We start from the raw sequence: 14,614 nt of genomic DNA, 5'->3' as shown, positions 1-14,614 counted from the left end.
TACATATAAATGACTGCTGCAAACAAGTCAGGCTTGATTTATCTGCCTTGATCTAGGCTTGCTTCAAGATGTCTAAAGTAGAAGACAGAGAAAGGCAACAAAGATGCTTTAACGTGTGATGGAATATTCAGATGGTGGGGAATTACAAACTGTACTAAAATGAAATAAAAATAGGACTTTGCTTAGGATGTAAATGAAAATTAGTGGGATCTGACTTCAGTGATCAAAAGTGTGAATACCAGTGTGAAACTGGTAAATGAACTTTCTACGGAAAAAAGGTTTGTTAGAGTTAGAAATTTGCAACACCTACTGTGATTTATGTGGGTATAGGAAACCTGTTGAATTCATTGTCACAGGCATCGATGTGCAGTGATTGACTAGATGTTCTTAGTGGGCTGGGTTAACTTTAAGAGCACTGATAAAACAACTTTTTATAGGCATGCTGGGATGATCATTCAGACAAATGAAATCTCGGTCTTCATGAAGAGAGCACATTAGGGGTCAAGAAGGGAATCCTCCTCCTCCTGGTGTTACAGTGAACTGCTGGCTCAGAATAGAGCTCATTTCTGTGAAGCAGCAAGCATTGACCATTGCCTGAGGCAGTCTTCTAGATGAGGTAATTAATCTAGCTAATTAATTTTCTGATCTGTGATGTGGCAAATTGTGTATTCCTAAGTTTTGCCTTTTTGTTTGGTTTTGAAGCAATCACCGCTTCTGTGTATGTTGCTTTCTAAAGCTCATTCTGCATTGCTTGTCTGTGCAAAACTCTTGTTAACATGTCTTCTCTCCCCACTTTTGAATGTGCACAAGATGCAATAATAGTTTGCTAATGAAAATCCATTCACAGCATGCACCTGAAGATCATGCCTAAGAGCACCTTACTGCCTTATTCTTTCTTTTTCTCCTTATGGATGAAAATATTGTTCTAACATAGCATACCTAGAAAACTAATGTAAAGAAGAAAAGTTCACATTATTATTTACCAACCTTAACATAGGGGATACCTAGTTATTAATCTTCAGCCAGACAAATAAGAAACCCCTTTCAGCACAATTAGAAAACCCAAGATTTTTGTATTTTCCCTAGGAAAGACGAGATGTTTTCCCTAGACATCTTAACAGATTCCCAAAGATTTATGGGTTTTATATGAGAGAAAATATGCATTCCTATTTCTTTGTGAGATGTAAGTCTTACTAAAATGTAACTTCTTTGGAAAACAAAAATAGTGAATGACAATTTTATTCCTTTCGTGTGTGTGTGTGTGATGTATTCAATTAGTCTAGATTTTCTAATCTGAGTGCTCAATATGAAGGCTTCCTAACTCATTTTAACCCAGAAACTGAACTGCTTGCATTGTCATTATATGCTTATGATTAAACCAATCTCTAGAGACCAAGAAATAAATTGAGTGCCAACTGAAGAAAATTAAGAAATGAATTTGCACTAGTATTTCAATTGATCTGCATAGTCTCACATGGGAATTTAGGTTGGGCTCTTTGGGACTTTGGTCACAGTATCCAGTTATTGAAAATGGCTTTTTCCCTAGTAACCACACAAATCTGTTAGCTGATTATAATTGATACTGGGAAAAGAATGTCCTTGCAGCTGCAGCACAAGCCTTGCACAGTTTAGTCAGACAATAATGGAAATAATCTATTTTTTGTCTGTTATGCTGGGTATCGTCACTGTCAGGTTCAGGATACCACACCTGATGGCCTTGATCATCTCCCTAAATAACAAACCCTCTTTTCTTGTCATATATATCATTATTGAATCCGGATTTAATTGCCTTCCAAGTGAACATTTTTCTCAAGTATTTGCATCTTGGATTGTAGGGTGTTACTTGGTAGCCAAACCTTACTTACATACATATCGTTCTTGTCTCCATTGGAATTAAAGATGCAACTTCTACTGACTTGATCAGGACAGAGTTTTGTTTTCGTCTGGGAAGTTAGAAATAATAAAAGATGTATGCTAAAGGTAAAAATACTTCCATCTATCTCGATCTCGCAGCTGAGGAATGCAGAACCCAACAAGTGATTGGTCCAGTAATGCAAAGGAAGGACACAGCTCAGATCTCCTGAAACCCTGCCACTTCATTTGGTAAGTGTTGGTTATCAGTCAAGTTGTAGAAAACATTCTGGATTTGGCCATTCTTTTGCATGCCTGTCATTATAATGCCATGCAGTACCTTGTCAGCAGCAGCTGTCACCTGCAATTTTTGGATGGAGCCTATCTGGACATCTGAAATTAGGAAAAATCAGGTGCAACTAGAACAAATAATTTCTTTGTAAATAAATGTGGTGTTTAAAATTATATGCTAAAATATGCAAATAGGGTATCTGTTTTGAAGGAAAAGCATGGGTACGTGTTAACTTCCTTCTAAATTAATTCAGCACAAGTGTCTTTGGAGCTTAAATGTAGTCCTCAGGAGAGTAAATACTGCATAATGTGATATGCTGGAAAAGACTTGAAATGCACCCACTAAAAGCTCATTTTCCTGCTGTATTCGCACACAAACTTTCTAGCTGGCAAGTTCTACACCTAATTTGCAAAGATTAAAACTTGTTACTAGAAAATTACTCCAAATAGAAGACTAAACTTATACAAGGAAATTTTGGTTACCACTAACTACAGCAATAACTGCAAGCAAATTTAACGCCAGTTGCTAAAACACAATATTATATAGTAATATCTGTATTTAATATTTTTTCTGCGTGTGTTTTGCATATACATTTTCATATTGAAGTTGAAGTCAAGTATTCAAAATGGAGAAAGACTGAATGCTTTCAGATTTTTTTACTTCTAAACAATTCCATTCTGCATAAATGGCACTAAAGAGTTTATAGGCTTATAGTAAGACATAGTTCAAGGAGTATAAAAACCCAAATATTCTAATACACCTGTTTTTAAAAAAAGTGTTTAATATGACAAGAATATTGGTTGTTGCACATGAATTAGAGACAAATTTACTAGAGCAAAAATAAAATTAAAACATTAACTGTCACTTTTTCACGTCTAAGGAGAACAATGGTTCAGGTTCCTTGTCCTTCAGCTATAACACCTTGTGCAGTTATCCAGTTAGTTAAAACATTAAGTACAGGCAAGCTAGGGTACTATTTGATCAAAGACGGGCAAAGAGTAGCTAAGTATAGAAAAAAGTGCTGCTGATGTACTGGACCTATACACCAACACTGCACTGGCGCCTCTGGGGCTTGTGGAAGTGCTCTTTTGTGGTTGAGGTTTAAAACTGAACACTTGGCAACACTGGTTACTTAAAAATCAGATAAATACGGGGCTTAACCTAGTCTGTTGGCTCAATTAACTGAATAATTAGGTTCTGTTTTTCTTTATAGTTCTCCTGCAGGATCACAATCTGTATTTCTTTTAACAGGATCACAATCACTTTCTGTTCTGAGCTGCCAGGCAGATAGCACTGCATAATTATACAGCTGTATAGCAGTACAGCATGTCTTATACTGCAAATAGATATTGAGTGTATTTGCATCCTTTGGGGTTAGAAGTACAGCATAAATTCAAATTCTTGATAAATTAATGATGCTGTTTTTCTACCCCGTGGCTCTCATAATGGAAGAATCTGAAGAAGTTCATGGGGACAATTGTTCCCTCAGACACACAGCTCTACTGAAATTAATCCCTCTTGTACACCGATGTCCTTGGCTAATGTATGGGTTGAAAACTGGGAGTGGACGTTGGAAGGAAACTGCTGTTTAATGGTGTTAGCCTCCACTTTTGCACTGTGTATGCTCAGCAAGGGGGCATATGAAATTGGTACAGAGATTCTCTGCTTGCTTCACAGGCCTCCAGTTTAATCCTGCCACGCAGTCTGCGCCGTGCATTCCCTTACTTGTTCAGGATGTAGTTGTGGGTAATGGTTCTAGCTAGCAGCAGTATTGCACATCCTTTAAAAGGCAGGTAAGAATAATTCAGAATGAATGTCTGGCAAAGGCCAAAATCTGTAGGAAGAACAAGATGTAAATGCTTTCAGTAATTTTAAGGTCTATTCTTTCTTTATATAGCTACATAGAGTATCTATTTAATCTACCTATTATCTAATACCTATTTAAATGAGATCTGAATCATCATGTTTATCTGTGGAATACTGTAACAACTGACTAATTCGTTTGCTCTCGTCTGTCTTCCCTTTTCCTTCCAAAGCAATTCCTACTATGATACTTGGGAAATTATACATATGGTAACTGCAGTTGTCAGCAACAAATTTTATTTACAGCTCCTCAGGATAGCATAAACCACCCCCTCTGAACACTTCAGAACTGGAAGATTTCCTGTGGAAACCTCCAGCACTGACTAGAATCACAGCTCTCCATAACACGTAAAAGCAATGTTAGCATCGCAGGCAGATGCAACTGCTAGGGGATATGGGTACAAGACAGCGCTGAGCATAGGCCCTGCACAGCCTCTCCCTCCCATGAGGTCTGCGATGAGTGTCCATCCCTATAGGTGCATACTCTTCTTACCTTTCTGTGGCAACCACACTGCAAGTTGAATTATGTAAATTAACAGAGCTTGCTGTACTGAAAAGAATTCAACATGGAACAGCCTTAAAAGGCTTATCTCTTAGGTTTTTAGCTCTGCCTTGTGTCCTTTCTTATAACTCTTCTTATGCAGAGCCCTCACCTGTCACATTTCTCACAACAGCAAATAGTGACAGGTAGCTAGTCTGGTTAGAAGGATAAGAAACAGTCACATCCCTATCCGACTAAATATAAACATGAAGATACTTAAAGAGTAATTGCAGAAAAACTTCCTCCTATTGCCTTTGTTACGCTGCTGGGGGAGTCCTAACATTCTATAAGTGTACTTTCTAGATGTCCTGCTGTCACCCAGGTGATGTATGTAGAGATGAATCTCTCTTGTAGGGCAGGCATTATGCCACAACTGCCTTTCTATCAGCAATAAACCTGAGAAATCAGACTGGAGTCCGAGAAGCTTCTTAAAAAAACCCAAACCAATACATCCCCGCCAAAAAACCTGACTGCAGCATTTAGAATGTACTATTTCTTAGTACACAGAACAAACTTAATAGTATCATAGTCAGTTCAGAAGAGCATGGTTTTGGCCAGAAGCAGTTTCTACTGAAAGATGTCCCAAGGAGTTATCTGTCCAGGTGCACTGGCCTCCATCTCCTACATCTCAGAGCCCCTTCTCTGTCACACAACAGACATGTAACGCTATCACTACGGCAGTCCCAAGGACAGCAGCTTTCCTGAGCACGTGGACAGTGACTGTCATGCACATGTGCTGCTGACCTGATGCTTCCCGCAAGCATGCCGTTACACTGGGAGCAGACTGCTGCTGCCAGCACGCTGCATGTGCACCTGCCCCTTGCTGTAAAGAACTCGCATGGGGGGCGTGTTCTCAGCAGGATTAATTGTTTAGTACTAAATAAGGGGAACTCGGTGGCAACTGAGGTTAGTTTTTGCTTTCCTAATGGTTCATGATGCCAGAGCAGCTTCCTTGATATCATGTTGAAATTAATATTTTAGTAAAATTCTGACCATTTTACTACCATGTAATTCTTGTAATTCTATCCTTTCTGCCTTGTGTAATTTCTGGTGATTACTCACTATTGTGCTATAAGGTCTAATTTTGTTCTGATTAAATGAAAAAGTGGTGAGACAGACTGAACTAGGTGAACTGTCAACACCTAGAAGACTTTTCAGCATTAAAGTATTCCCAAAATAAGCACTTCCCTAAGAGAAGACTTGACAAACAACCTGAACAATACCATTCGTGAACACTACCCGGTTGATGGGAGTCTTTTCAGGGCTAATTTACATAATTTGACATAATTACAGTTATAAACACTTGAAGAAGCCTTGGAAGGAAGAATGTCACTGAAGCCTACATTTTATTGGGTCTCGTTGCATTTGGCAGCTGTACAAAACTGTGGAGCATGGAAATTCGCTCAGATGGATCCTGATTATACAAACACATAATACAAGCTTTGAATGCTCAATGCAAGTTTGTCCTGTACAGAAAGATACCACAAAGTCTCCCAAGGCCTCTGTCCAGTCAGCCAGCACGATGTATAATGAAAACAGTGAGGTACTGGTGGTGGTTCCCTCCATATGAACGCCCGTTAAACCACTATTTTGTCCACAAGGTAGTAGTGGACATCAGAGTGTCTGACTCCAGCTGCCTACAATTGCAGGTAGCCACGATTTAAAATTTTAAAACCAAAGTCAAAGATAAATTAAAAAAAAAGAAATTGTTTGATATATACACACACACACACACACACACGTATATATGTGTATACACACTCACTTCTAATCAAAGATGCAAATTAAGAATTAAATAATTCTGTAATAGATCTACGGAAGCAAGACCACTAGCTGAGGATGACCCTTATTTTCTACTTTTGTCAATAAGGATTTCTCTCATCATTACATTTCAACAACGCAAGGGAGGAGGAAAATGTTAGCTGAAGAATCTTTTTTCCAAAAAGCTGTACAGTCTTCCTATCAACCAGACAGAAGTCCATGTCCCACCACACACTATCATGGTGCCTCTCAGAATATAGTGTGTTTTGCAGAAAAATGAGGAAGTTTCCTCATTCAAATTTTAAGATACATGTCTGGAAATGCAGGGCAAATACTGATTTTTGTGCTGGTCAGGGAAATCTAGTTCAATTGGTTTATCCTGCTCTGGTTGGTAAGTCTTGTTTCCATTCCCTTTCTGAGACAATTCTCTACTTGCACTGCTATATTTTTAATTATCTGTATCATCAGACATTCTTGTTGAATGTCTAGAGAATCCAGAGAAGTCAAAGCATACTTGCAGGCAAAGAAAGGTGCTATAAAAAGCTATGGCCAGCATCTACATTCTAATTAATATTTCACAAACTTCAAGACTACATAAGCATCAATACTTACAGTCCTGCTTATTTTCAGGAGTTCTGCTCACTGCATAATATGGAAAATAAATACCAGAGCTTTAAAAAACATAATAAAAAAGACTCTTTTCAGATAGGCAACTTCCAGTGTATTCACAGAAACACATCCTTTCACCAGACTAAATGGGAGCATTTCAAATGGAGTTCATCAGTTGATCTTGGCAAGCCTTGATTACTCTCATTAGCTTTCTTCAAGCTTACAGAACGTACAAGGGGCTGTGTACCATGCTGTATGTTGAGAAATAATGGCATTTTAATTGCATTGGGTATTAACGAATTCCTTTTTGAACAGCAAGCTTTTAATTATTTCATTTGTCTCTTAATTTATCATAAGGAAACAACTAATTAGCTTTCACTTCTCCTGGGCAGAAGTTTCTTTGTAAAAGACTTAAGTACAGTCCATAGAGTCTAGTTTAACAGCACGGCACCTTCATTGGGAGATTGTATTTGGAACATGGAATGGAAATACAGACAGAAAACAAACCCAAAGTAGTTAAATACCATTTCTGAAGCTTTTAATAGTTAAATTATCAATGCATTCTACCGCTGCCCCCCAAATCAGATCTAACATAATCAGTATTTCAGTATTACAAATAGCAGCAGTATTCTGGAGTAGAAACCATTAACTGTCACCAAAGGGCTGGGTTATACAGAACAATCACTTGAATAGGTGGACAGTACTAAAATGTTACTGAAATACTATTTAAATAAATATGTTAATTATACTTTTTTAAAATGGTACCAAAAATCAAGTGCAGAGATGGCCACAGTGAGGCCCCCCTCATAATGAGACTATTGTTACAATTTGAGAGAAGACATCATTAAAACTCTGCCCTTGAGAAGACTGAAAGTGAAAGCTGGGATGTCTTTCCAGGTTAGGGATTCAAGGTCTGCTGCTTGAGAGCTACCCTTTAAAGGCAAAGATCTGGATTACTTTCAAGTATAAATACAAATTATGTTAATAGTATGCTTTACTGATTACCATCCAAATGCTCTCTGCACTAAGGTAGATGCTAAACTGTATTACCAATGTCCTAAAATACACTGATCATGGCTGTTGAAGTCAAAGAAAAAAACCTCATGAGGTGGCAGAAAAGGTATTTGCAAACCCACAAGGATGATACAGAAAAATTAAATGCGGGAATAGAATTACCTTAATGGTGAGCCTCAGCCCACAGGCTGGAGTACACAACTAGATCGGTAGCCTCAAAACTGCAGAGGAGCAACTGTGACCAGTCAAACTCACACTAGCTATTACATCTTTCACAGAAGCTAAATCAGGTACTTGTTTTAGAAAGTATTGTAATCCCATTTTATTTATCCCAAGCAACTGACAAGTCAGTACCTGACATGGTAAAATTCCAATGTCTTAATTCTTACCTTAGGAAAATCTTACCGTCCTTTGAAAGACCAAATTTGACTATCTTTAGCTTCCAACCATTGGAACCTGTTTTGTCTTCAGAATAACCTATGCCCCTCTGTGGAAATACTGATATGCTTTGAGTCACCCTGCCGCTTCCTCTCAGCTAAACTGAACAGAGTGATCTCCATAAGCATTATATCGCAGAGCGTGTTTTCTAGCCCCAGAACTTCTGCGGCTTCTTTATAGTTCTCCCTTGTATTTCTAAATCAGTGTGGACACCAGGCCTGGACTCAAGTGTCCTATCAGCATTCTCATCATTGTGAAATCACTTCTCAGCCTTTACTTGCACTTCTTTTTACCTCTCTCTCTCACAGACACACATAAAAGCATCAGCCTTTTAAGTAAGGAACTGCAAAAGTAGCTCATGATGAGGCTGTTATCATCAATGACCCACTACCCTCTTTTCTGAGTTGCTACTTTTAAAAAAACAAGCAACAAAAAAGCTTTCTGTTTCCTGTTCCTAAATAGGTTACTTTGCATTTGACTCTACCAAAAATCACTTTTTTTTTTTTGATTGAGATAATTCTGTAGCAGTCACTCTGCCTTAGAAACAAATAATTTATCGTGAACTCAGAAAATACAATACAAGTTTTAGAACCTCCTGAGGTAGCTGATGTTAGGATAAAATGTAAATATAGCTTCCTGGCTCCGTGCGAAGAAAGCAAGGATAAATCTGGTTCTGTTCTGTTAGTAAACAGATTACTCACACTTTGGATATAGAAACAGAAATTTTGAACTTTCTGAAATGTCTGCTGAGTAAGAATTACCTGAGTAAACTGCCAGTAAAGCTTCATTCTCTTGGCTTTGGCATAATTGCATTCAATGAGCCTGGGCCTGCTGTTCACATCCACCAGGCATCTGTTGTCATCATCGTCGATAGTGGGACTCAGAACACCCACATGGAGCTGCTGATTGCTTGTGTAATAAACATTCTGCAACAGGAAGCACAAACAAGATTTGTGGCCTCTAGACAGAAGCAGCACTTTTACCAAAAAGCTAATGGCAAAGATAAATATGCTGAATTGCAGTAGGCTGACCCCATAGTGGTTTTTAAATTATTTCCTTTCATGCAGGAGGCAACACAACATTTTAAAAGTTGTCCTAAATTAACAATTAATTGTTAATTGTTACCAACAAGTAAATGTTGGTTAACTACTATAGGAAATAGGCAAACAAAACTGATTTTTGTCTCATCATGTGCCTTTTTACTTCTGTTTCCTATGGTCATGCACCGTGGGTCTTCAAAAAGCAAGATGTACACCCTCTAGCAGGAGGTGGGGTTAGTTTGAGTACTGCCATCAACTCTGATGAGACTATTTCATCTGAGGAAAATACCTAAATGGAGAGGTAAAAAAGCGAACAGCAGCACAGCAGTTCAGTAGCAAGGATCTCAATCTTTTGTACAACAGATAGAAAGATAAATGAAGGTTTTCTCCAAACAAATGCTAAAAAAACAAATTTGAGGCAGCTAACCAGAATCTAGTATATACAATAAAAAGTTACTAACAGTTGGTGACAGACAGATACATGGCAGGAGAGAGAACAGAATGGCCATGTTTCAGGCTATTTGTTCTCATTTTATTTTGTATATGTCAATACACACAGACACTAGAGACTGGAAGAAGGGACCAGACACTGGCTGCTCTGGATTTGTAGCAAAGGAGTGCTCTCATAGGCCTCAGTGATTACACTTATGACCAAAGGCATGAGAATATTATATTACACAAATTCCTTCCACTCTGTTTGACTGCAAACAGATACGTGGGAGGTTTGTCTAGAAGAAAGAAAAAGCAGGGGAAGGAAGGTGAGCTTTCCAGACAGAGTTGATAATGTGTCCTCTTGACACATTATATGTGTCAAGAGGTATATGTAACAGGTTACATATAAACCCAGAAAGGTAACACAGGACTACGCTGGAATTGTCTGTCTGCTAATCAAAAATAGAAATTTTTTTTGCTAAAATCATACCTTTTTCTTGAGAGGACCATGAGAAAGATGAAATGACAACATCATGCCTTAGCAGCCTTATCCGATAAGGGTATGCGTAAGGCTTTGACAACTCTAGTGGTATCAGAGTCACAACAGACAAGAGCTGGATAGAAGCACCAAATTAATGTCCCTGTCATCTTACTGTATCCATTCTACGTGTCTGTAACAAAAGGGGAGCTGGAAGTCATGCTGTGTGTATTTGGGAATCTATTCTGTTCCCGGAGGTTGATGGTACTATCTCCAGGTATCTGTTCATTGTTGATGTTGTAGCTTGTTTTATATGTGTGTATTCTTATTTGTGAAAACTCTGATAAAATATTAAGTGCAAATAGGAGAGAAGGCAGAGAAACAGAACAAACCAGGACTGAGGAGAGATTCGGGAGCTTAATGTAAAAAAACAACTTTGAATGCTGAAATCAGTCAATGCAGGGATTAAAAACAGATCAAAACAAATGGTGGTGTTTCTGTGCAAGACTACATCCTCTGTTTACCCTCCTGGAACACTTCTGGGGCAGATCCGCAGCAAATGTAAACTGACATAGTTGCATAAAAGTTAATGAAGTTGCCATTAATGGTTTACGCTAATCAAAGGTTTGACGCCCTGCATCAAGTTTCATTCTTTTCACCCCACAGAAATGACAACAGAAATCTGAGCTGGCTGAACCGAGATGAGTCTAGGTTTTAAGAGTCTGAGTAGAGAAAAGTTGAATAGTTCAGTCATACCTTACAGAAGAAGAGAAGGGTAAATAAAAGGACCTAGCAGAGCGCATTTCCAAAATGGTTGGTTATTACTGATTGAAGTAAACTGTAAGAACTGCGGAAGGACTAACAAGACCACACCCCAATAAGACTCCATCCGGAAGTTAGATAATTAACATTCCTGCAAACAAAACTGATGCTTTAGAAGCGCAAGAAACATTTAGAGTGCACTTTCTAGACAGTCCAACAGCAACTATTTCAGATATGTTTAACATCTATCCAGATGCTTTTTTTGGAGAGAGATTGAGGTAGTGATATAGCAAGGCAGTAAGATCAAGATGGTCTTTAAAAGGGATTGTTAAGACACTTGAGTCTACAGATGAACATTTTGTTGCGGCTCGTTTGCCCCTGACCTAAAAGTAGTACCAGAAAAATGAGAGGGAAATTGTCAGTTATTTGCATTTTTTACTAATGGGAGGTGGCTTGTTAATTCCATTTTTTCAGCACATTGTCACCACAGAAAACATAGTAGAAGAAAATCAAGGGGTTTTGCATGTTTTTCTTTTCTTTTCTTAAAGATACACGTCAGTCACTGAAAACAAATGAGCAGGCCTGGCTGTAACTCTGAGAAGTCCACAGTACAGCTCGGGGTTGCCTGTGCAAAAAAAGTGGTGGACCTGCAAACCCTCCGGGCTGAGCTGTTTTTATGAGCTCAGTCTCCTCAGCCTTTCACAGAGTGGCCTGAAGGTAATCATTTCATCTTCCTGGATAAAGCAAGCCCAATTCATAGTGCAACTCCACCAGCTTTTTTTGATGGCAAATCAGCAATTGTTCAGTCTGAGCATCTTTCTGGGCAGAAGCAGAATGATGGCTCTGGCTAGGGGAATTGCCCAATTCTGTTTGTTGGCAAAACTGTACAGAAATAGAACAATCAAATGCAATTATGCTTAATAGAGCTAATTAGCAGGTAGTTGCTTATCTTTAGAGAGCTCACCCTACCTGCTAATATCACTTCATTTTTCATTGGGGACCAGTTTAGAAAAAGAGGTGTGAAATCTTGTATTCTCACCTAGTATTGGGAAAGGCACCTTTCAGCTCTTAAGTGGCATGTAAAAATAAGTTCAAGCTGAAACAGATTGTGGTATGGTGGCAGTTAGTCCTTCTAACTAGGCTCTTTCAGGATGTTGCTTTGCTTATCCAGTCATATAGATATTATTTAATTATTCTATATATTAATTATTATAAATATGTTAGTATCTTATCCAATAATACCATATCTTATTTCAGAATTGAAAACATTGCACAACCTGGTAATTTGACTACTATGTTTTTCTAATGGAGGGATCACATCAAAAGCACATACCCTTGACAAATTCTACTTGAGCAGCATGCTAGCTAACAGCGAGGTATCGGTTTGTGTTGCACTTGGCCAGAAAAGTTTTCTTAAAACCTATGGACAGTCCTTTCCCCCAGCCTGAGAATAAAACAGTCCCTGCACTGAGACAGCACAATAGTAACTATGTGAGGATGAAGGGAGGACATCTATTTGGTAAAACAGAATTAACTATTGACACTACTGATTCAACTCAAAATGCTCTTCTAGTCTGAAACCTAAAGCTATTAAACATGAAACCATGGTAAAGCCTCCCTTCAAATAATTTAATATATTAAGAAAAATATTTTAATTGCTTTCTTTCACACTATATCTCCCTGTTTCTATTTGATTATTGTAATTTTCAAAAATACTTTTTGGGTTTCTTTTTTGGGTGTTTTTTTTTTTGGGGGGGGGGGTGGGGTTTGGGGTTTTGTTTGTGGTTTAGTTTGGGGTTTTTTTAGTTTAAAGATGGTACGCAAACTACCTTTCTGGAGTGGGCAGTAGGAGATTAAGCAGCTGAGTTATATGAACTGAATTACCATCTCATTAATGTACTTGTTAGGTATGCACATATATGACTTTTTATTGATCATATTTTAAATTGACCTGCAGGTAAAATACGATCTTACAGATTAAAACCATGCTCATGTTGTATCATCTTATGTGTAGCCCTATAAAAAACAGTCTGTACTTGTGATTTAAATCAGTTGTTAAATAGATAAATGCCCACAGCAGTACTTCTTCAAGAGGATGCTTTGAACAACCATCAACAAGTACGCTAGCTGTTTTGCAGTCCACTTCAGCACAAAATGGACAACTGAGGCACTTTTGTTTAAAACACTTCAGAAGATACAGGCAAAACACATTTTACCAGCACATCTGCTCCTACAATATTGCAACATCACCATCAACTAACACAAGAAAATAGAAATTTTGCAGTAATTTAGGAAAGTAATTTTTGAACAATCACTCCAGTACTTTATTGGAAGTCCAAATGACTGAATATTGAATATGGACTGTTAAGTCATTAGGGTATCTTTGAAAATTTTACTGAGAACTTGGACCTTTCATTTCTGCTACAACAGCAAATGTCACAGCAGTCCTTGTTCAAGGGACTGGAGACTCAATAGCCAAACACTTGCTTAGTTCCACTGAAGCCAAGACACTTGCTGTATGCTGATTTACAGCATTCATTCAAAGTTCCTTTGCACTTGCAGTGAAGACGCAGCCTCAGCAAAACACAACCACACGTTTTCCCATCACCATCACATATGTACTCCCTGAGGAGCTACTGAATTTCCACAGAAAAAATCTTGCTTGGATGCTGGTACCAAAGCACATGCTTAAAAAAAACCCCAACCACCCAACTCCCTTATTCCGTAACAAAATAAGCCTTCTTACATTTCATGACTCTGTTCTAGCCTACAGCACTTTAACATCTATTTCTTTCACCATAACAGTATTGATGTACAGCTATGTCTCCTGGGCAACTGGAAGAGAGCACCTTTGTTCAGGAAATCAGTTAGGTTCAACAAAAGGCACTTATCTTCTCAAAAAGTGAAATTATAAGGATTCAGCACTACTGTCAGTTAGAAACGCTGTAAAAATGTAGGCAGGATTTGTGATCTGCAAAGTGTCAGAGTCAGCATGGGGCCTGAGCCTTAGGCACTTCCACATCTCCTTCAACCACACTCCCACCAGGTGCTTTTTAAGGGCGGATGAGTGCTGTTCACACACTGACAGGCTGGCTCTGCAAGCTGCCGCTTGCCGCCTGCTTTCCCTGCCCTCACTACAGGTCCAGCTGCATTCAGTGTCCTCAAGAAACTTCCTCTGGAAGCATGAGGCTCACAGCAGATTAAAGTGATGCAAAAGCAGTTGTTCAAAACAAAACTTGGTGTTATTAATCTGAAGGTTTACAGCAAGCAAATTATTAAAGTAACAAAAGCTTCGTATCTGGGTCTGAAGAAAAGTGTATCAGTTGCCTTCAAAGCTTGACATAGGTCTCTGCCACAAGGCTTCTGTTTCAATCTCTCTGTTCTCGAACAGCCTCATAACTAATCACCTTCATAACTAGTCTTCCTCCGGACTGTAAAAGGTGGGGGTTTTTTTATATCTGCTGAGAATCTTGGCCTGCAAATATCCTCGTGCATGTAAAACAGCATCTTCCAACTAAAGGACCAATAATTCC

General features: G+C 38.5%; 1 protein-coding gene across 3 annotated transcripts in view; it reads right to left on the bottom strand.

Moving 5' to 3' along the window:
• Window positions 1-14,614, bottom strand: part of GALNT18 (polypeptide N-acetylgalactosaminyltransferase 18) — a 251,920-nt gene that overhangs the window by 9,594 nt on the left and 227,712 nt on the right. For 2 of the 3 annotated variants that reach the window (XM_075502132.1, XM_075502131.1), the window contains exon 11: window positions 9,131-9,295. The exons of the other annotated variant lie outside the window; for it this stretch is intronic. In XM_075502132.1, the coding sequence (XP_075358247.1) occupies window positions 9,131-9,295 (165 nt within the window). The remainder of the gene's footprint in view (window positions 1-9,130; window positions 9,296-14,614) is intronic. 3 annotated transcript variants of the gene reach the window in all.

Source organism: Mycteria americana, chromosome 5, assembly GCF_035582795.1.
Source record: "Mycteria americana isolate JAX WOST 10 ecotype Jacksonville Zoo and Gardens chromosome 5, USCA_MyAme_1.0, whole genome shotgun sequence".
Taxonomy (NCBI): Eukaryota; Metazoa; Chordata; class Aves; order Ciconiiformes; family Ciconiidae; genus Mycteria; species Mycteria americana.
This window is presented reverse-complemented; position numbering and strand designations above follow the sequence as displayed.